The 21,490-nt window shown below is 49.6% G+C and overlaps 1 protein-coding gene across 2 annotated transcripts in view; it reads left to right on the top strand.

Annotated features, from left to right (window-relative positions):
• TMEFF2 (transmembrane protein with EGF like and two follistatin like domains 2) overlaps nucleotides 1–21,490 on the top strand; it is a 140,196-nt gene that overhangs the window by 103,827 nt on the left and 14,879 nt on the right. For both annotated transcript variants that reach the window (XM_075430257.1, XM_075430256.1), the window contains exons 6-7: nucleotides 663–811; nucleotides 1,951–2,010. In XM_075430257.1, the coding sequence (XP_075286372.1) occupies nucleotides 663–811; nucleotides 1,951–2,010 (209 nt within the window). The remainder of the gene's footprint in view (nucleotides 1–662; nucleotides 812–1,950; nucleotides 2,011–21,490) is intronic.

Below are 21,490 nucleotides of genomic sequence, written 5' to 3'. Positions count from 1 at the left end.
CTCCCCTTGTGCAACCTGAGGCCATACTCAAATACTTCAGAAAGTGCCTGCACACAAAGTGTGTCCTAAACCTGGCGTTCCGCGGGTTTTACCACTGAGCAGGCCCCAGGAGCCGGGGAGATCCCACCACCCCGGGGCACCGCGAGCGCAGTCGCGTCACAGTCTTGGCAGGTGGGTGAGATGAGGCTTCAGGATCACGTCGTTTATTATCATCAGAGTGCCTGTAGGTGCTGTGATTGTTACCGGTATGAAATCCTACATCACATAAAACCACGTTTGATGGGCAGCACCTCAACAGAGGTGAATTTTGTGGCTTCTTTAATTGCAAGAGGCGAGGCAGCTTGAATTATCTGCTTGGGTGTTCTGTGGTTTATGAGAAGTTAGAAGTGGTACTGCTGTGGCAGAGTTTTCCATGTTGAACACTCTTTTTTATCTTCCCTTTTGCTGGCTTTTCTTCTCCGTGTCTCTTCCCTCTCCCCGCATTTCATTTCCATCCAGAAATACAGATGACCCCTCGGCAGAACTTTCCGCTTTCATTCTGTTGATTTGCATTGTGCAGTCAGGAAAATCCAAACGCTTTTATTTCTGAGATGCATTTACGGTGTCGTGAAGAAACTTTCTCATATTAGCCTCTGCTTTTTTCTCTTGCTGTATCTTTTCAGGTGTGTGTGCAACATTGACTGTTCTCAAACCAACTTCAATCCTCTTTGTGCTTCCGATGGGAAATCTTATGATAACGCATGTCAAATCAAAGAGGCATCATGCCAGAAACAGGAGAAAATTGAAGTCATGTCTTTGGGTCGATGTCAAGGTAACTCTCATAACAAAACTCATTTCAAAGAATGTTTTCAATTTTTGTTCGGGGGAAAAAAAAAAAGAACCAGGGCTGGCTTCTTACTTGGCGCATCTCGCTTTTCCATTAGACTCTGGCAGTTCACACCGTGGTGCGCAGGCTGCGGGCGGGCGCGGAGCCCTCCGTGGTACCGGTGCCAAGTGAGGAGTGGGGTGCGTCACCCTTCCCACACCCTGCCTGCGGTCCGGCCAGCCCCGCGCCGGTGTCGGGATCGGGGGGTCTGGATTTTGCCCGGAGCAAAGTACCCAGATCTCTGCCCTCCGGCTGGGGGTCGGAGCAGGGCAGTGGGAGAGCCCCTCGGATGTGCTTTGCCCCCCGGGGTGGATCCGCTGTTGCTCCCTTGGCCGGAGCAGGACGAAGCGATCTCGGACGTGCTCCCAAACGCAGCGCTGGTGCGTGTTTCTCGTGCGACCATGAGAAGCCAAGGGTGCCCGGAAGGAAATTCTGCCAACAGCACCTCTGTGCTTCTCCGTGAACGCCATACTTCTCCGCGCCCAGGTTATGTGCTACTGCATCACCTGTAACCCTTGGACTGACTTGAAATAATCAATTTTGTTCTAAAATAAAAATGAAGAAAATTTGCCTTTAAATAGCTCCCGTAAATAAAGGGTCTGTTGAGGCTCGGACTCTTAATAGCTTTTTTCCCCTTAGCTTCTGACCTATAAATCCTCCGTACATCTCCTTACAAATCCATACTATACAGGTGTATTAAACACATTCTAGTTTATTTCTACCTCTTTAAAGTTAACCACCCCGTGTGGCAGTTCATTTCAGGGTACATATTAGAACTCCCCAATCACTTCAAATAGAGCAGAAATGACAACTCCTGCTTCACACTGATATACTTATCCCAGCTGCAATCTGTTATCACATATTGTTAGGAAAAAAAATGTGTTTACTTAATGGAAGATGTTTCATGTTTCATTCCAAAAAGCCGGCTCCTGCTGTTTTCACCTGGCAGACCCAGGGGAGCCTTGCAGCCCACAACGATGCTGCCCTGCAAGCGAAGCGACGCTTGCCTGGGCGCTGGAGGCCGGGACATAGTCTGTGTCCAGTACGGGCTCCCCAGGCAATTCACCGTCTTTCTCTTCACACAGATAACACTACAACAACCACAAAATCGGAAGATGGGCATTACGCAAGAACAGATTATGCAGGTACGGTTCCTGTTCCGCGAGAATCACGATTCGCAGGAACTCTGTAAGTCTCTTTTCTCCTCTGGTTGCGAAGGTGAGGTGTCATCTTCTAGTACGGCTTTGTTGGTTTGCCTTAAGTCAACACTGTCTTCGCGGTCCCCTTTCTTTTGGTAGAAGCTATCTTTCTTCTTTACAAATGGACTTCTGTTTTTATCCACGTGCAGATATTCTGGCCATAAACCGCCTGTTCTGACGGGGGAAAGAAAGGCTGTAAACTATTTGCCAGGATTAGTGGACATTAATGAAAATTATCGAATCGGTGTGCTAGTTTGTGCATATGTTTCTCAAGATGCACAGGTTTAAGAGCGTGAAAATCCAAAGCGTAGCACAGCTGTGATGCCGTGAAATGTTGCTATAATAGATAATATTACCTGTCTGTGTTTGACTATGAAGTTAATAAGATTCTTAACGTGTTTTTTTTCTAAGTGATAAATGGTTTTCATTCATTTAGAAGCTACACTAAAATATAACGGCTGAATAGCCTTATATGGTGTTTGGAATTAAAAACATATAAATACTAGTGGGGTTTGGGAGACATTTTTTCCACCCTTTGCTTGGGAGGATTGCTTTAGAAATTGGATGTGTGTGTGTGCGCACGCAAATACGCACAGCTCGCGCCGAGACTTCGATCCTTGGGGAAGGTCTTGTGAAAACGGGCCGGGTGATGCATTCGTTGCTTAAATTTGTGATATTTCTGTGTTTGGGAAGTGTTTAGAGAGAGGAGGTGCAGATGGCTGGCTTTACCCGAGCAGCTTGCTTCCTGGCTTAGGGGAAGCCCAGCTGATGCTTTCACAGGTCTTAACATTTCTTACTGGGAGACAGTGGCTGATCCGGCCGGTCATCGCTCGTGAGGGTGCTTGGTGCAGACGTCCCTGCGCCGGTGGGGTCCCCAGCCCTTAGAAATGGTTGTTCTGTTCCGACTTGAAAACGGTGTGTGATGGTTAAAACAGAGCGCTATGAATCAATGATGTCTCGGTGAGGTGGAGGAGTGCTCGGTGTTGGGGCTGGCTGCAGCACGAAGCGGGGAGGGTAGAAATTCCAATGGAAACTAAATGCTGGGATTAATTTCCGAAAGATCAAAGCTGAGCCGTGGTCCAGGTGTTTGCTGCTGCCGAGGAGCCCTTCCGTGGGTGAGGAGAGAGTCATGCGATGAGAGAAAAGTCTTCAGTCTCTTTCCCCCAGACCCTTTGCTTACTCTCAGCTTTCTTCTGGGAGGCAGCAGTCAGTTTGCTTAAAAGGCCGGACGGGCTGAGCTTGTGTCCTGTGATGGGCAGGAGATATGGCCAGGTAGGCCAAAATGATTTGTTTTAAGTTAGAAATGAAGACAAGTAATAGTGCTGTGTTAAATCCTTGATCTTCCTTGCCAGAGAACCGAGGAGAGCACTGGGATCCCCAAGTCAAGATGAACGCCTGCAGCCCCTTTTTAGATGTTGTGCAACCCGTCCTACTCTGCCGCTGTGTGGTTTAGCTTTAGGATGGTGGTGACCCACATCGACTAGAGAGGAGACAGCGCGTTTAGCAAGAAGCAACTGAGTTGTAACAAGAAGGGAGGAAAGGCAGGCTGAGGGTGAGGGAGGAGGAGGAGGAGATCACAGCGATGACAAGGGAAAGCCAAGTCACGGGTCACAGGGGAAGAGGCACACAGAAGGCACCTTCAGCTCCAGTGGGCAGGAGGAAGAGAACATCTCTTGCTTAGAAGAGAGATGATATTTCAGCCCACGCTTGAGAGGAGAGGTGGTGGGTAGAAGAAAATTGATTGCAGCAAAACGTTGTCAGGGGTCGGGAGTCGAGCAGGGAACACAGGAGGAAACTGGGTTACTAGGCAGGGAGGAAGGCAAATCTACGGCACAGAGGAGTGGGTCTGCGGTGGAGATGGTCTCCGAGTGCCGAGAGGTCAGAAGGAGCGCGGGAACAGAAGGTCTATTGAGAGGTGACGAGGACATGTGGCAAGGAGGCAGGGCACTTAACTCTCCTAGAGCTGTGGGGAGGGATGGAGACCTCCTAAATCAGCGGTGCGGTCCAGTAGATACCTCTTGGGCACAGAAAGGCACCAACATTGCATCTGAGCAAGCAGCTCCTCGAGGCTTCTGGTAGGGTTCGGGCCCTAATGGGCTTCTCGAGGGCAGCGACTGTGTCCCCTGGGTGGGTCTCATCGGGTGCCATCCATGGATCTACCCTGAGCCACAGTCGCTTGCACCAGCTGATGTCTTCTTTTTCGTGCACCTAGCTGTTATTCTTGCTGAAATTTTTAATTTTTACCTACGGTGACAGCATGTTGGGTCAAAGTTGTAAGTTCATACAGGGCGATCCGCATGCCTCCAGTGTTCCCACACGTTTGTGGCGTAAACCTGCCAGGAGTCCCTAGGGAAAAGGGTCTGCGGTATCTAAAATCCATAACAACTCCAGCCTTTCGGAAACAGCTGGTGAAAAGGAAGACAGCAGTTGAGAACTGAAACTCGGTGAACATTCAGGCTTCAGCGTTTTCCAGGCGGGAAGCTCCGTGCCATCTTCACATTCTTTCAAGTGCAGAAACATTTGATGGTGGCTATTATAGGAATGCGATATGGACTACTTTTTTTCCCAGCTTCGTATCTCACAGAATCACAGAATGTTCGGGGCTGGAAGGGACCTCTGTGGGTCACCCAGTCCCACCCCCTGCCGAAGCAGGGTCACCCAGAGCAGGCTGCACAGCACCGCGTCCAGGCGGGTCTGGGATATCTCCAGAGAAGGAGACTCCACAGCCTCCCTGGGCAGCCCGGGCCAGGGCTCCATCACCCTCAGAGGGAAGAAGTTCTTCCTCATGTTCAGCTGGAACTTCCTCTGCTTCAGTTTGTGCCCGTTGCCCCTTGTCCTGTCGCTGGGCACCACTGGAAAGAGTCTGGCCCCATCCTCCTGACACCCACCCTGCAGATATTTAGAGGCATTTCTAAGGTCCCCTCTCAGCCTTCTCTTCTCCAGGCTGAACAAGCCCAGCTCCCTCAGCCTTTCCTCGTAGGAGAGATGCTCCAGTCCCCTCCTCATCCTCGTAGCCCTCCGCTGGACTCTCTCCAGTAGAGATCTCCCTCTTCCTCTCTTCGGAAGAGAAATGCTGCCCTGACCGTGGGGAGCTTGGTGTGAAAAAGCAGCAGTTCCTCAGCCGTCGTGCCTCCGAAGCCATTTCCCCGAGCCTACGCCTTTCCAGAGAATACCGCTGTTCTCTACCCTTTAATGGCACTAAAAGCGCCGAGACCGCCAGCACTCCACGCTTTTAAAAACATTGACTTGTATGGACTGACTTTCCCAGGGGGAGAAAATAGCAGTGGGCATAATTGATGTTGTCAATTATGCTAATGCGGCAGTGCCAAACGCTCTTAGCAGAGATGGTGGGAGCAGAGCGGTGCGGGTTTTTCCGTGAACACCCCCGCGCGCTCAGCGTGGGGTCCCAGGAAGGCGGCAGCTTTGCGAACAGCCGCAAGTCCCGACACCCAGCTGATTTTTTTCATCTTGAGCTATTCCAACCGGCTGTTGAATCAGTGTCTTTGCTCCCTCCTGTTCTTTCAAGCCCGTTGATACCTGCAAAGAACGCACAAATCTTTCGGTTTGCAAAACCGAGAGTACTCGTTCCTTTGAAGCGTAAATCTTTGCATCAATTTTGCATCGCCTTGGTTTCTTAAGGGCTCTTACTTCACGCAGGCAAGATTTACTCTAGTGATGTTTAAAATTTACTCCGAGTGATGTCAGAGGCCCCCGCCAAGCAGCGTCCCCTTTCCCAGCAAAGGAACCGTGGGGCGAGTGAGCCGTGGGTGCCCCTTCTCCGAGGGTTCGCCGGGGCTGTGCGTGCCATACGGGTCGGGACCGCGTCTCCACGCGCCTGTGGTTGTGTCCCTCTGTTGTGCAATTCTGGCCTCTCGTTTTTCTGAACCCCCAAAGTGTTTGTCAGACTCAGGGGGGGGATTTTCGCTCTTTTCAACAAATGGCAGATCGTTGACATTGGTCAAGTTTGTGAAAGAAGATTTGGTCTTAGTCAATAAATGAATGGGTGGGATTTTTCCCGCAAACCCAATAGAAATACACTTTATCTTGCAGTTTCCACAAGGGAGCATTTTTAAACATTTTAAGAGTAATGTATGTTTTGGAATGTCGTGTCTGAGCTGAAAGTCACATGATTGATGTTTTCTTGAATTTCCCCGTTATATGCGTAAAGAAGTTGGCTGTGTCGGTGGCATTTTTGCTTTCAGCGTCTAAGCAATCAAGGAGTTTTCATCTTGTTTATTCATTTGCCTATTTATTTTTATTCTTCAATATTTATATTCCCTCCTTAAGATCTGTATATTAGCAATTATCCCCCTAACTGATTTTATCCTTTCTCATTATCAAATTACAGAGATTTTTTTCAAGCCAGTCTGAGCACTATAAAAATAAGTCAGCATGGATGAGCCATATTTCAGTGTTACATATTCATGAAAATTGTCAGCGAAGACACTGACAAATTTGATAGACCTATTCAACATCATCGTCTTCCAGGCCAGACAAACCTCCCCATACGAGCATTGATTAGATCAAGTCTCAGCAGCCGAATGGCAGCAGCGCAGCGAAGCTGATGGAAAGGGGAAGAAGGCATTCTCAGCCCCCATAGTCTCCTTTGGTGAAGAATATGTACCTGTGAATGATCAGTCTGAGCCGTGTTTTTGGGTTCCTTGACGATGGTGAACTCTCCCTCAGCAGCAGCCTCAGGTGGTACCTTCTGTGGTCTTGGCTGGTCCATGGCCCCACTCACTGGTGCCATTACTGGGCCCAGGAAACGCTAACGAGCACAAAATGCCGTGCGTCTGCTTGTGGCTGCTCTGTTCCCTGCTCTCCCCCCGGTTTCCCATGGGATTTCAGATCTTCGTGACAGTCTTGGATCTTTTTCAGACTGCTTGCTGGCACTGGGGCCTTCTGGCACTGCCGGAGGTGCTCGGGTGAGTAATCCGGCAGATGGCTGTGTTGCCCAAGCAAACGGAACGCTCCACCAAAAAGGGCAAAATCCATCTGTGTCAACACATCGTCTTCCCTCGCCTGGACCAGGGCTGGGGGATGAAGGCCACGGGAGGAGCCGCCACTGATTCCCCACTCCAAGGATGAAGAAGAGTCTTGGGCTCTTCAAAGAGTCTCTTCAGAAGTCCCAGAGTGTTGGGACTCCAAAATAAATACAACATAATACTTATGTTTGAGAAAAGAAGACTATCCTAAAACTTTACCAAACCCAAAAAGTTTTCCATCATTATCTTTGATCCCTTTGAATGGGAGAACGAGCTGTGGAGAACCGGCGGCGGTGCGCTGACCCAGCCCATGGGAGAGGCACCGGGGTGCGATGCATCCCTCTCTTCACAGGCTCGGTACAGAGCCCGCCGAATTCCATCGCAGTCGTCTGCATTGTCTGCAACCGGCCCGGAGAGCGGCCGGGAGTCGGAACGGCGGCACTGGATTTCTGTGGAGAGTGACTATTTCCTTTTATTTTCTTCCTCCAGAAATAAAATGTGAGAACTTCAGACTAGATTACTTCTGCAGATTATAGCATTTTCAAAGTCGGTTAAGCTTTGAGTGACTTGACATTGTCCCTTTCAATTAAATTTCGCGTCTACTATCATGTCAGCCATTTCCTAAACTGGTGAAGAATGATAAAGCCCCAGAGCTTAGCTATGGGATATGAACTACCGTGCAGTTTTTGCTCTGCCTTTGTGATCCGGGCTTTCCTTTCTCCTTAATGGAGAGTGAGACGTAGAGCCGAGCACCGCGCATCCCTCACAGCTAGGGAGAAACCATTTCTCGTCTGCGGCTTTGTGAAAACGCTGGGGAAATTGCGTCCTTGCGTATGCAGATTGGCCTGGCTTTTGCTTCCGCAGACTCCGAGTCAGAGGTTGCCACACTGAACAAATAGATTGTGCAGGAAGCGTTCCTGCCTTTCCATCAAATCACTTAAAAAGTGAAAAAAAAACCCATTTTGATATTTTCACAGCTGTGCGGCAGCGTGAATGCCGCAGACGACTGCCTAGCTGCGGCCGCCGCCTGCCCGCACGCACACAGGCATGCACACGCCGGGCGTTTGGGAGTGCCAGAATCATACAACTGATAGGTTTCTGAAAAAATGTGAAGCCTTTCAACGTCGCTGCAATGCTTAGTTGCATTTACAAGTGCAAGGTTTTATGAAAATGCACCTCAGTTTTACGCACAGTGAAAGTCCAGAAAAGGTGGCAGATGAGCTCTATACACAAAGAAGCTCTATATGAGCTCTATAAACAACGAAAAAAACAGTATGGATTGTATTTCAGGCCATACAGTTTAGGGTTTTTTTGGCCTCTGACTCGAGGAGAGCAATGAGGGCATCTCCCTCTGGGAGATGTGACCGTTCTACGCCTCACGTGTCCTTCCAGAAGTCTGATCCTTCAGAAACAGAGATGTCTACGAATAGCTGAAGTCTGCGGTCACTCAAGGTGATGCGAGAACGGAGTCGGTCTCCATTTTTAAAGTAATTTCCTGATAAAGGCAGGTGGAGAAGGCGTTTTGGTCTTGCTTGACCGACCTAATCCAGGCACTCCTGATAGAAAAGCTTTCAAAGAGTAGAACAGGAGAAAAGTCTCAGCTCATTGCGTGGAACCTGGAGGTTTCTGAAATCAAGCTCAAATTTACCATCACGGAAAACAGCATAGTATTTACTCGGAAATAATAACTGTGTGTAGCTTAGTTTAATTTCTGGAGTACTATAAAACACAGGTAAGAGAACTATTCCTAATCTGAGGTTCATCTGAGTGATGTCCAAAGGCGAGAGAGAGATCACCGTGTTCTGATAGCACCGTGGTCTCCAGCCCTTCCACTGCCTTGCAGCTCCTCCGCTTCTGATATCCAGAAGAAAATTCAAAAAGTGGAGATAGAGGCCAGCTGAAAGGTTAATAAATCTTACTGTCAGCTACTTCTGAACCAAAGTCTGAGGAGCCAGCACTGTCAGCCTCAGCAGTACGCTTGCCCCCAAAGCCTTCTCTTGTCCCAGGTGCTTTTTTACATGAAAAAATGCAGCTGCTTCTTTTTGTCATTTCATGGAATCATAGAATGGTTTGGGTTGGAAGGGACTTTCAAGATCATCTGGTTCCAACCCCCCTGCCATGAGCAGGGACATCTTCCACCAGCCCAGGGTGCTCAGAGCTCCATCCAACCTGGGCTTGAGCCCTGCCAGGGAGGGGGCAGCCACAGCTTCTCTGGGCAGCCTGGGCCAGTGTTTCACCACCCTCGTAGTGAAGAATTTCTTCCTAATATCTCATGTAAATCTGCCTTCTTTTAGTGTAGAGCCCCTTGTCCCATCACTACAAACCCTTGTGAAAAGCCCCTCTCCATCCTTCCTGTCGGCCCCTTCAGGCACTGGCAGCTGCTCTAAGCTCTCCTCTCAGCCTTCTCTTCTCCAGGCTGAACAGCCCCAGCTCCCTCATCCTGCCCTCTCAGGAGAGGTGCTCCAGCCCTCGGATCATCTTCGTGGCCTCCTCTGGACCCGCTCCAACACACCCATGTCCTTCTTCTGTTGGGAGCTCCAGAGCTGGACGCAGGAGGGTTGGACTAGATGACCCACAGAGGTCCCTTCCAACCCCTACTATTCTGTGATTCTGTGACTCTGCAATTTCAATCCTGGTTTTCCAAAGGTGGAGTGCGGAAACTTCCACTCCAGCTTTTTTTCTGTGTGTTCAGGAGGACCGGCTGCTTTATTTCTATAAATACGAAAAAATAGGGCATGAATGCAATTGTCTAGCGGTGGGCGCTGCGGCGTAGGCTGCTCTAAAGTTTTTCCTTCTAGAGAACTTTCTCAAATGTATCTTTAGATCCTGCTAGGCTCCGTCTTATTAAAATCGGCGTGGGATTTGTGGAGGAGGAGGCGGACGCACCGAGGCAGAGGTCGCGTCAGAGCCTCGCGAACAACTCCCATGCCAGGAAGGAAGCTGCAGCGCTGCGGAGCGCCGCGCCGTGCGATTTAACAGCGCTTGCTCCTCACAGGCTTTTCCCGAGGAGCATGCGAACCACAAACAGGCTTCTGGAGAGTTCAAAAATAAGCGGCAGGGAGAGAGAAATAGTGCTTATTTCATCGGCCAGCCTCAGGAGGATACCTCACTTTTTATGAGAGTTCTCCTTTAACTTTGAGTCGCATATGCTAAGCTTGCTAAAACGTGCCTTGTTTTTTTGGATTTCTGTTTTTTTTCTGGTTTTATAATGAGAGGAATCGTGCCTCTTCATTACTTATGATTTCCCAGTGTCATGCTCATGGAACCTGTAATTGTTAGCATTAAAACTTCAATGAGGTCTCAGGTGAACTGCAAGACATCTCTTTACCTAGACTGATGTAGCTCGAGGAAAAAAAAAAAGCATTTCCATTTGTGCCTTTAAAGCTTAGCCCTTAATTTAGTCACTAATGAATGCGAATCAAAAGTTGCAGAATTCATTTGCGCTTGCTTCCCATAATAAACAAATTCAGTAACGTGGAGAGTGAATGTTATAAAGAAAGCGATTTCATGTGCGTAGAAGCTCGGTAGCCTGAAAATTCAGTGTGTCCAGGCTTTGAGCGTAGGAAAAGCAAATACCAACTTGCAACACCTGTATTGGCATGGGCAGCGTAAAAAATACAAAGTCAGACCAGGTGATTTTACTGTTGGCAGCATCCCTGAAATTTTCAAGTCCTAGAATTGAATTCAGGTGTCGAGGTACGTGGTGACGGTGCAGCTTGTAGTGCAAGTCTATTTTGCCATCTGAAGTTTACTGTGCAAAAATTCATAAAGCTTGCTCCAAACACTGACTCTCACTTCTGCTTTCCCAAGACTGGGTACCTTACTAGTTTTTTGCCATTATATTATCAGGTAGGCAGTCCTCTGTGACATCTTGTTTGGTCCAAGGTTATGGATAAAGCCAGAAATTGTGTGTGCAATAGACATGAGCAGACCTGAGTTCGTGTAGGCGTTCCTACAGCTTCTTCCATTTGTGTCCTAGACCGTAAACACCTCATGTATCGTTTACACAAGTTTTGTCACAGAATCACAGGATGTTCGGGGTTGGAAGGGACCTCTGTGGGTCATCTGGTCCAACCCCCTGCCGAAGCAGGGGCACCCAGAGCAGGCTGCACAGGACCGTGTCCAAGCAGGTCTTGAGTATCTCCAGAGAAGAAGACTCCACAGCCTCCCTGGGCAGCCTGGGCCAGGGCTCCGTCACCCTCAGAGGGAAGAAGTTCTTCCTCATGTTCAGACCGAACTTCCTCTGCTTCAGTTTGTGCCTGTTGCCCCTTGTCCTGTCACTGGGCACCACTGGAAAGAGTCTGGCCCTGTCCTCCTGACACCCACCCTGCAGATATTTATAAGCATTTCTAAGGTCCCCTCTCAGCCTTCTCTTCTCCAGGCTGAACAAGCCCAGCTCCCTCAGCCTGTCCACACAGGAGAGATGCTCCAGTCCCCTCCTCATCCTCATAGCCCTCCGCTGGACTCTCTCCAGCAGCTCCTCATCTCTCTTGGCCTGGGGAGCCCAGAACTGGACACAGCACTGCAGATGGGGCCTCACCAGTGCAGTGTAGAGGGGAAGGAGAACCTCCCTCACCCTGCTGGCCACACTCCTCCTAATGCACCCCAGGATCCCATCGGCCTTCTTGGCAACCAGGGCACACTGCTGGCTCATGGTCAACCTGTCGTCCACCAGGACACCCAGGTCCTATTTGGAGAATAGAAATCCATCTTCCTGAGCAAATCTGAGCTTTTCAGTACCTGCTGATCTTTTTGTCCTCCACTCAGTATCGGTGTTTTGATCAGAAGAATGAATAAGCTCAAAGGGAGGCAGAGCTTGCACAAAATAAAGACGTTTTCCTGCTTACACGTAAAAATGTGATCCCTAAAACTCAACACAGCTTGAACTGTGCCTGATTTCTCAAGTTGTCTTTAACCAGATGCCTCCTTTTTAAACAGGACCTCTAATGGCAAGGGACACCGAGAAGACATAAATGAGGGACGGGAGGGACCCTTGGAAAAACGGTTTCCTGGCTTGCAGTCATGCTAGTCGTTATGCTCTAGTTAAAACCGCTCCCAGAATTTGTTTTTCCCAACTTTTGTTTTCAGAGGTTTATGGAAGTGAAGATCCAGGAACATGATCTACAGCCACTGTTCAGCTGCCTTGAACGTACAGAATATGCACCACAGTACTTGGCCCCACAGAGCATGTGGCCTCTGCCGTTGTGAAAGGATTTACAGTTACCAAAAAAAGGTCATTTTATATCTGACTAAATCACATTGAGCTCTTCATCCGCGTGCTGGGAAGATGGAAGTTACCAAGTGTCTTTTGACAACTTGGTGGAGGTGTTTCTGTCTTGATGGCATCTTCTTTCCCTTCTCAGTCCCCCTGCCTCCCTTACAAGAAAGGAAAATAAAGAATGGATTTGAGACAAGACTCAGGTCAAGCTTCCTCAAGGGATAGGCTGGGAAAATTAATCCTGTTGTCTGGATTTGGGGAGGCATTTCGCTCACTCTCAGTCCCACCCTTCCTCTGGGCTCCAGGCACTTTGATTAGCTCAAGAGGCGTCCTTGAAGGATGCCGTATGAGGTGGTGCATGGCAGCTGTTTGCCATCCACGAAACTGGTTTGAATTAATGGATATTACAGAGTGCCGTGGTGTATTTTTACACCTAGCAGCTCTGTTTTAAGCCTACTTTCTGTAAATCTGCTGTTAGGAATTACAGAGCCTTCCCTTAAAGTTATAATGAGATGCTAGAATATCTTTTTTCAGGAAACATCAACATTTAAATATTTGTGTTTGATCTAGTCTGAAATGTAAAAAAAAGAAAATATTTTGAAATATTCATTGAAATGAATTTCCTCAGAATTTTATTTCATGGCACGTTTTGGCATTCTTTATGAAATGTCGGATATCAAAATGTCCTGAGATGAAAGCATATGACAGTTGTAATAAGTTGTACAGAGAGGAAAGTTGCTACTTAGAACTGACTGAAACATCATCTTTTCTAGAAGGAGGATCATCACGTCAAATTACAATACAAACACAAGCTAATTTGATCATTTAGACACGTGAAATGTTACCCTGAGCCTTAAGATAACGAAGGCTCTCACCTAGACTCAGGAGTTATAAATGCATCTGGTGGAATGAAAAGCAATACGGCTGGGGAAGAAGAGAAGGAGCTGGTGTATTTATTTTTAACAGACCTTCAGAATTAGACTCCATGGAGACAAGTAGCGATTTTTGCCTATTTTAATAGATTGGAGTAAAGAAAATACAGACAGACAAATACCTTGCCGCATTGGCTTCGCTTTGCTGCTGGTCCCGCTTCTTTTCATTGACGGCAGCTGCTAAAACCCGCATCCTGCACTGATTGTTCCAGCAAGGACATGGAACGATTCTTTTTGTAAGGTGGATAGGGGACCTTAGAAATGCCTCTAAATATCTGCAGGGTGGGTGTCAGGAGGACGGGGCCAGACTCTTTCCAGTGGTGCCCAGCGACAGGACAAGGGGCAACAGGCACAAACTGAAGCAGAGGAAGCTCCAGCTGAACATCAGGAAGAACTTCTTCCCTCTGAGGGTGATGGAGCCTTGGAACAGGCTGCCCAGGGAGGCTGTGGAGTCTCCTTCTCTGGAGATATTCCAGACCCACCTGGACGCGGTCCTGTGCAGCCTGCTCTGGGTGACCCTACTTCGGCAGAGGGTTGGACCGGGTGACCCACAGAGGTCCCTTCCAACCCCGACCATTCTGTGATTCTGTGATTTCTTCACATTCAGGGTATGAGATGCTGGAACCACTAGCAACAGAAGTTTGTTACTTGGGAAAAATGGAAATGGTTTGTAGGAAGTAGGAAGTGCTGTGGCAGACGCGGCATTTTGAAGATCAGCGATACCTTCTCCCGTACTTCTGTCCATCGAAGCATTTCTCTGCAGCTGGGAGAAACTCAGCCTGGGCAGTCGGAGGGGCACATCGATACCACCGAGCAAGCAGAAGCCCTTTTAATAACTCGGGGTTGAAAAGCAGCGTTGACCTGCTTAGCAAGGTGAATTCTCACGCACTTGGGCTGTCGTTTTACGATGTACCCACGAGCGTGAAGGTAGCGTGGAAGTCCCTTCCTGCAAATACAACATTTGTAAAGGAAATGTGCTGTTACAGAACCAGAGGCAGGGCATTTCAGCACGTCATCAGCGCTGAATCGAAATGCACTTCTTTGCCTACTGCTGCTGTTGCCAGGCTTAGCCCTTTTAGACAGCGTTACATAATGGCAACATATTTTTCAGGAGGGAAAAAAAAAAAATGAAAACCCTCCTTTCCTTACGGTTTTAATCTCCCTCTTTTATTTTGTCTGTGGTTTAAAGCTGTGTCAGGTGTACATCAAAACCACCCCCTCCCCGGGGTATTTCATTTGCAATTTCATTTAATAATGGAAGTGTACTTCCATCTAGCTAGGATGGGAAAGGATTAAATAAAAAAACGGTCTTCTGAAATCAAGTAGCAGAAGTCTAGCCTGTCTCCGCGCCCTGCAAACGAAGTAGCCACGGAAGGGCTCATTGTTAGTCTATAATATCAAAACTGATAAACTATTAGTGTTTCGTCAGGCATAATGTATGCTAAACATGGTCCTCTGCAGATTGCCTCAGCAAGAACTGTGGCTGGGTTTAGACACATCTGGCACCGCAGATTTTTTTCCGTCCTGCATTTCAGTGATTTAAAGGGCCTTGGCTGGGCAGAAGGATGTCAGCTGTTTGGTCTAAAATACAGTTATCAGAGTGAGTAAGATTTAAAGAGGCAGTAGGTAAAATTCTGGCCTCGCTGCAGGTAGCGGGAGAACGGCCGTTGAGTTTAATGGCTGCGTGATTTCTCTGTACGGCTTTCTCATCCGTTTTTATTCCTACTAAATTTTCCATTTCCCAGAATTGCCCTTTCTTTTCCATTCAGCTTCTCCTACTTTGAGCATTAGCTCTAGGAGTGAGTGCTGAGATAAAACACCAAACCCTCTATTTACACAAATGCCGTCTCTACAGCTCACTTCTGTAAGACAATAATAATGGGTGCGGGCGTATAAAAATAGTAAATGCAGGTATTCATTTATTAAAAAGATTCTCTTAATAGACTTTTCTGGCTGTGCTTCAAAATGGGCTTCAAAATGTGACTGGTGACGAATCTCCAGACCTCTTTGGCCTAGAGAAGCCATTCTGCTCTTCACGGAAAGCAATCGCGGGGCGAGCCCTGCGCTCGCGTCGTGTCCTGCCACGCCGAAATACAGCGATGTGTCGAGGCGGGGGGAGCCACGGGGTCTGAAGAGAAGAGCTGGGTGGGAGATGGACATCTGAAGGCAACCAGAGGCCATCTGCAGTTGGCTTGTTTCGGGAGGCAGAGTCTGGGTTGGGTCCATGGAGAAGTGGCTTCCAGGACATTGTGCTTCGGGAATTGTTTGCAGCCATCAGGCAAGGAGATGTGATGGCTCCGTGACAGTGTCTTCAGCGCGATGTGTGCCTGGGAAGGGTCTCTTTCAGCCCCCAAATATGTTTTGAGGTGTTGGGTGGTCGTCTCTCCGCGTCTCAGGGAGCAGTTATTGCTCGATAGACCTTTGGCATTGGAGTAATAGAGAAAAAGCTGAAATTTGTACGGTGGGATTGGAACCTTTGGTTGCAAAGCAAGAACATGCAGATGTTTCAGCTTTGTCCTGTCGTTGCACAGTTTCATGACAGACGAGAAACAAAGTGTGTCTTTGGTAAACTAGCTAAAAGAATATAGCAGGTTTTGCTGCAGTGGCATTTTATATTGCTTTGCCATTTTCTCCAATACTTAAAATTGGGAATAGGAAGAGATGTCTTTCCAGCTTCGGGCATGGGAAAGGAAACATAAAGTCTGCTAAAAACTGGTCCTCTGAGCAGCCACAAAAGCTTTGAATAATAGACCTGGGCAGGTACAGAAGGCAAAGCCGCAGACTGCGTGGACCCTGCTTCGGCAGGAGGGTTGGACTAGATGACCCACAGAGGTCCCTTCCAACCCCTACTATTCTGTGATTCTGTGACCCATTAGCATCACGGTTTCACAGCACAGCACTCAGGGGAGACGGGTGAACAAAAATAGAGGCAAAGTGAGCAGGATTCATCCCCCAGCGAGGGCAGTGCTTTGCTTTGGACCGAGGAGTGATCACAGTTCTGCGACATGCCAATAAAAGGTATTTACTTTTCTGACTAACCCAAGCAAAAGCACTGAAAAGCATGCCCGAAACCGTGCTTTTAGCCACCGACAGACGAGTCTCTGAGTAGTGCAGGCCATGCAGGGTCGTGTGCTGGCAACTAAAATAACTAGGATTGGAACAAGGGGTTTGCCAGGCATGTGATTCGGGAAGCACTGAAAATACTATATATGGGAGTTATGTATTTTTATTTCAGCCTCCTATGTTCTTACACACGCTCCCCCCAAACTCTGCAGCTCTTTCTTCAGTTTCCTCGATGAGTTCTCTCGGGCGGCATTGTTTTTACAAGCACAGATGATGCCTTGGGAAAAATAAAAATAGAGGGAAGGGAGCCAAATTGGGTGTCACGCTCCAGCTTGGCAGCACCTTACTGACATGCACCCCCAAAAAAAATGAAATAAAAACCAAAAAAGAGACTGCGAGTATAAAATGAGTGCCTTGCTAGGGCTGTGAAACCTTCAGGCTGTCGAAAGGACTGAAGGAGCTGCCTTATGGCTGGAGTGACGTCCCTGCCTGACTCGTCAGCGCTGTCACGTACCTGGGTAACCTTTCCGTCTCCGAGCCTCCCGTCGAGCCGCTCTGACAGTGTTGCCATTCATACTTGCTTTCAGCCGTAATTTTCTGAGTTTTTCTTGAAGCGTGCAAGCAAAAAAGTAAATTCTTGTGACATTGTGCTGGCAGGCCTAAAAATATGTCTGAGACCTTTCCAAGTACTGCTGCTTGCCGTCCGTTGATCTCCGCGGAAACCAATCCGTTCAGACCCAGAGCTCCTGCTGGAAATTAGGGGACAGCCTGGTAACTGGATTAGGATGCACTTTGATTTGGAGCAGTTTCTCAGAACGAAGCTCGTGTTTTGTTTTGTTGACTGCCAGCCCGAGCTCTCTGCTGGTAAAAGGCACTCCTGTAACTGAAGCGACAGGTCGAGGGTCGATGGAGAGTGCAGCTTGGTATCACGTAAAACGTGGGTGTGTTCCTCTGAATACGGTCAGGTAGATACAGGTGATGAGTGCATCTCCATGCAAAGGTGGAAACGTGCTTTCTTAATCCACAGTTCAATTGCTTAAAAGCAATTTTTATCAATGCAGTCCTTAAAGGTTGGAAGAGCCACCAGTTGCATCAGTACTAAAGTCCCTGCCAGTGACATGCAGAGAGAGGGAGCATCTTCAGCACACTGGGACTGCACATGTGAATTCGAGACTTCGGAGTCTACCTTATTGTGGGGATCGGAGGAGAAAGGAAGAAACTGAGCTTGACTTCCACATTCCCAGAGATGGTTCAGAAATCCTAAATTAAATTTACAGGCTGTGCCCCAGAAACACGCTGGGCTCGATCACGCGTGGGGCACGAGTTAGCCTGGCAGCAGTTTCACTAGTCCTCCAGAACAAATCCGCACCCAGGCTGTCCTTTGTAACTCTTGCCCACCCAGCAATCCTTGTTTTCTAGATGGGCACCGAAGGCTCAGCCCTCCCCGAGCCCTCTCCCCACCCACCCGCGGCCAGGAGACAGGAGACATCGTTCGTCAGGCGGCTGTCCCCCGGGACGGTGCCAGCCAGACGATCGCGCTCCCTCCGCACATCAATATTCTTGACACCCGTCTTAAAACTTAGGTCACGCGTATCCATCTCCTCCTGGGGAAGTGTCAGAAGGGTACAAATATCCCTGCACTATTTTTAGGGCCGTATCAAAAGTATTTATCAGCTTTCTGGCACCTCATCCCATTTGTCATGTCTGATGCTATCTACCAGTCGGCGGGGGAGGAAGATGAAGTCCTTTAGAAACAGGGTGGCAGGTGGGTGAAACTCCATCAGCTAAGACCGCACTGATGGTTAAAGGTGACTCCCGGGGGTTGTTGTGGCTGTTGTCACAGTCGGGAAGCGCCTGTCGCCGTCCCCCGGCGGCAGATGGAGCAGGGGCTCAAGGCCACCTCGGCGTTTGCCCACCCACAGCATAGTGGGGATGCGGAGGAGGTCTGCTCACGGCCATGGAGCAGGGCTGAGCTGGAGCTCTGCGTGCTTCCTTCAGCTGGCACCTGTGGCAGTGCAGCCCAGCGTAAGCATCCACCAGGACGGGGCTCAGTCTGTGTGTTATACATAATTCATACTACTCACGCGAGGTGGTACGTGAGAGGTGGTGGGATTCTTGTGTTTCCACGTGCACGTTGCCAACGGGAGGCTCTTCCCGCTCCTCCGTAACACGTACCTCGATGCCTCACTTTGGGCAGCTCTTCAAAGCGCAGGTAACGTGTTCATCCACCTCTTGCCACCAAAGGGGGATGTTTTCCTGGCGCTGCTGGTTTTCAGAAGGCAATGTATTCAGGCTGAAGCTTTGCCCACATACCATCTGCTTCACAGAATCACAGAATCACAGAATGGTCGGGGTTGGAAGGGACCTCTGTGGGTCATCTAGTCCAGCCCTCCTGCCGAAGCAGGGTCACCTACAGCAGGCTGCACAGGACCTTGTCCAGGCGGGTCTTGAATATCTCCAGAGAAGGAGACTCCACAACCTCCCTGGGCAGCCTGTTCCAGGGCTCCGTCACCCTCAGAGTGAAGAAGTTCTTCCTCATGTTCAGATGGAACTTCCTGTGCCTCAGTTTGCGCCCATTGTGCCTTGTCCTGTCACTGGGCACCACTGAAAAGAGTTTGGCCCCGTCCTCCTGACACCCACCCTTCAGATATTTGTAGGCATTTATAAGGTCCCCTCGCAGCCTTATCTTTCTTTGACGAGAGAGCTGAATATAGAATGTCCACTTGGCTTTCCCAGCGTTGCGTAAGGTTGCGGTTTCATGGTAGGTTTGCCGTTTCGGAGCTCCCCAGCAGCTCTTGCAATAAGCTCTTGCTCTTGTTTTCAAGTGAAAGATCAGCGACAAAAATCAATAGCGTCTTCATAGCTGTAATGAACGTGACCCACAGCCTTTCTTTAGGATGACCACAAGCTTCCATCATGTGTCTGGGGCCTATTTGCAAATATCGATTTGCATCGCAGATGATCTGCAGCCATTTCGTGTGAAACGTGAAGGGCTCGCAGTTTTGCTCTCCGCGCTCGGTTCGGTATCAAAGGTACGGCTACAAACCAAAAGGCCTGCCCGCAGGCACTATCGATAGCCGAGGCTGCCAACTTATGAAAATGAGGCGTTTCAGGATTCTTTGAAGCTTCTGAAGGAGGACGGTTCTCAGAAAGCTCCAGTCGAGTGAAGGAACTGCTTTGGAGTCGCAGCAGACTCTGTTTACTCCAAGGAGGAGAAAAAAGTGGAACCTTCATATGCAAATGTATGGCATTTGGAAATGTCATATAGCTGCATCTACATATAAATAAGCTGCTCTCCCAGTCCTGCACTGGCGAGGCTGTTTCCATACATAGCCGCGCAGAAAGCCGAAACAGCAGGACACCACGCGGTCAAGTGTGGGGAGTTTTGTTCCTTAATCACCACTTAACGAAGTTAACCAGTATTGCTGCGTCGCTGCGGTTGTGAAGAGCTGCTGTGTGGTCCTGCTGCTAGGGAGAGCGCGGGGCTGCGCGGCGGGGACGCTGCTCTGGCTCCTGTGCCCCGTGCTACCTCTGTCGTAGGCACGGCACGACAGGTCCTCTTGCTGGAGGCCCTGGGAGACAGCACGGAGTGCGGAGATGGTTCCGATGTCAGCATCCCTCCTTGCCTCCCTCCGCCTCGTTCTGCAGCTCCTGGAGACACGGTTTGGTCACACAAAGAGGTGTCTTCTGCCCTTGATGTCCTCATCCTGGGATAGTGTTACCGTCTCTTTTTATTCTGATATTAAAGAGGGAATGGCAGCTCTCAGAGCGAGTGAGTTTTTCGGAGGGGAGGACCCCGAGAAGAGCCTTGGTGTGGTTCCCACCGCCCGCTTCTGCCCACCTCCTGCGCTGGCAGTGATGAGTAGCTGGAGGAGAAGCGGAGGAGAGGGCAGGCGAGCCTCGGCCGGGCCGTGGGGAGGAATTTCTCGCAGCGGGGTGACTCCCGCTCCGCTCGTGCCGCGCCGCCTGTGACGGATGCGGCATTCGCCCCTCTGCCTTCAGGCACGCAGCCCAGCTGGCGGGATCCTCACAAATCTCTGAACTGACACCGACTGCTTTTCAATGCAGAATTACAATAATAATAAGGTTAACTCATCCTCTAAGGGCTCTCACGAGCTGCCTAAGGAGATCATACGCAAGGAGAAAAAACTACAACTTTATTCCTTTACGTGGCTGGTTTCCAAAGGGGGAGGGAAGCTGCTCCCACGGGGCCGGCCGCGTCTCTCTTGGACGGGGAGATCTGAGCGAAGGCAACGTCAGCGGCGTGCCAAAAACAAAGGCTGGCTGCGTTAGCACAAAGAGGGATTTAATCTGTCCTAGGAATGGGGCTAACGCAGATTTATTCAGCCCTGGCACAAAAGAAGGAAGCACAAACGGTAAGGGCCCCTCTACCCAGGCTTTGAGAAATCCACAGTACGGCCCCACATCATTAAATCACATCCGTAGCAAGGACCGCACGCCTCGAGACCAGCCCCTGCCGCGGCGGTCTGAAAGAGCTCCATCTGCGTAGTTCTCCCTGGGCTGCATCGAGAGCAGCATGGGCAGCAGGGCGAGGGAGGGGATTCTGCCCCTTTACTCTGCTCTCGTCAGACCCCACCTGGGGTCCTGCATCCAGCTCTGGAACCCCCAACATAAGGAGGACATGGATGTGTTGGAGCAGGTCCAGAGGAGGCCACGAAGATGATCCGAGGGCTGGAGCACCTCTGCCACTAGGACAGGCTGAGGGAGCTGGGGCTGTTCAGCCTGGAGAAGAGAAGGCTCCGAGGTGACCTCAGAGCAGCTGCCAGTACGTGAAGGGGCTACAGGAAGGATGGAGAGGGGCTTTTCACAAGGGGGTGTAGTGATAGGACAAGGGGGGACGGCTCTAAACTAAAAGAGGGCAGATTTAGATGAGATATTAGGAAAAAGTACTTCCCCATGAGGGTGGTGAAGCCCTGGTCCAGGTTGCCCAGAGAAGCTGTGGCTGCCCCCTCCCTGGCAGGGTTCAAGGCCAGGTTGGATGGAGCTCTGAGCAACCTGGGCTGGTGGAAGATGTCCCTGCTGATGGCAGGGGGGTTGGAACCAGATGATCTTTAAGGTCCCTTCCAACCCAAACCATTCTATGACTCTATGAGAGGCGACTCAGTGACAGCCAACACAGAGACAGTACTGGGAGCTGGAGACCTTTCCAGTTTGCTGCACTGGAGGAGGAGTTGTGCCTAATGCGACCGCCTGAGCTCTCAGAAGAC

The sequence above is a fragment of the Opisthocomus hoazin genome, chromosome 9, assembly GCF_030867145.1.
Source record: "Opisthocomus hoazin isolate bOpiHoa1 chromosome 9, bOpiHoa1.hap1, whole genome shotgun sequence".
NCBI classification, from domain to species: domain Eukaryota; kingdom Metazoa; phylum Chordata; class Aves; order Opisthocomiformes; family Opisthocomidae; genus Opisthocomus; species Opisthocomus hoazin.
The sequence above is the reverse complement of the archived record's forward strand: the minus strand, read 5'-3'. Positions and strand labels throughout refer to the sequence as shown.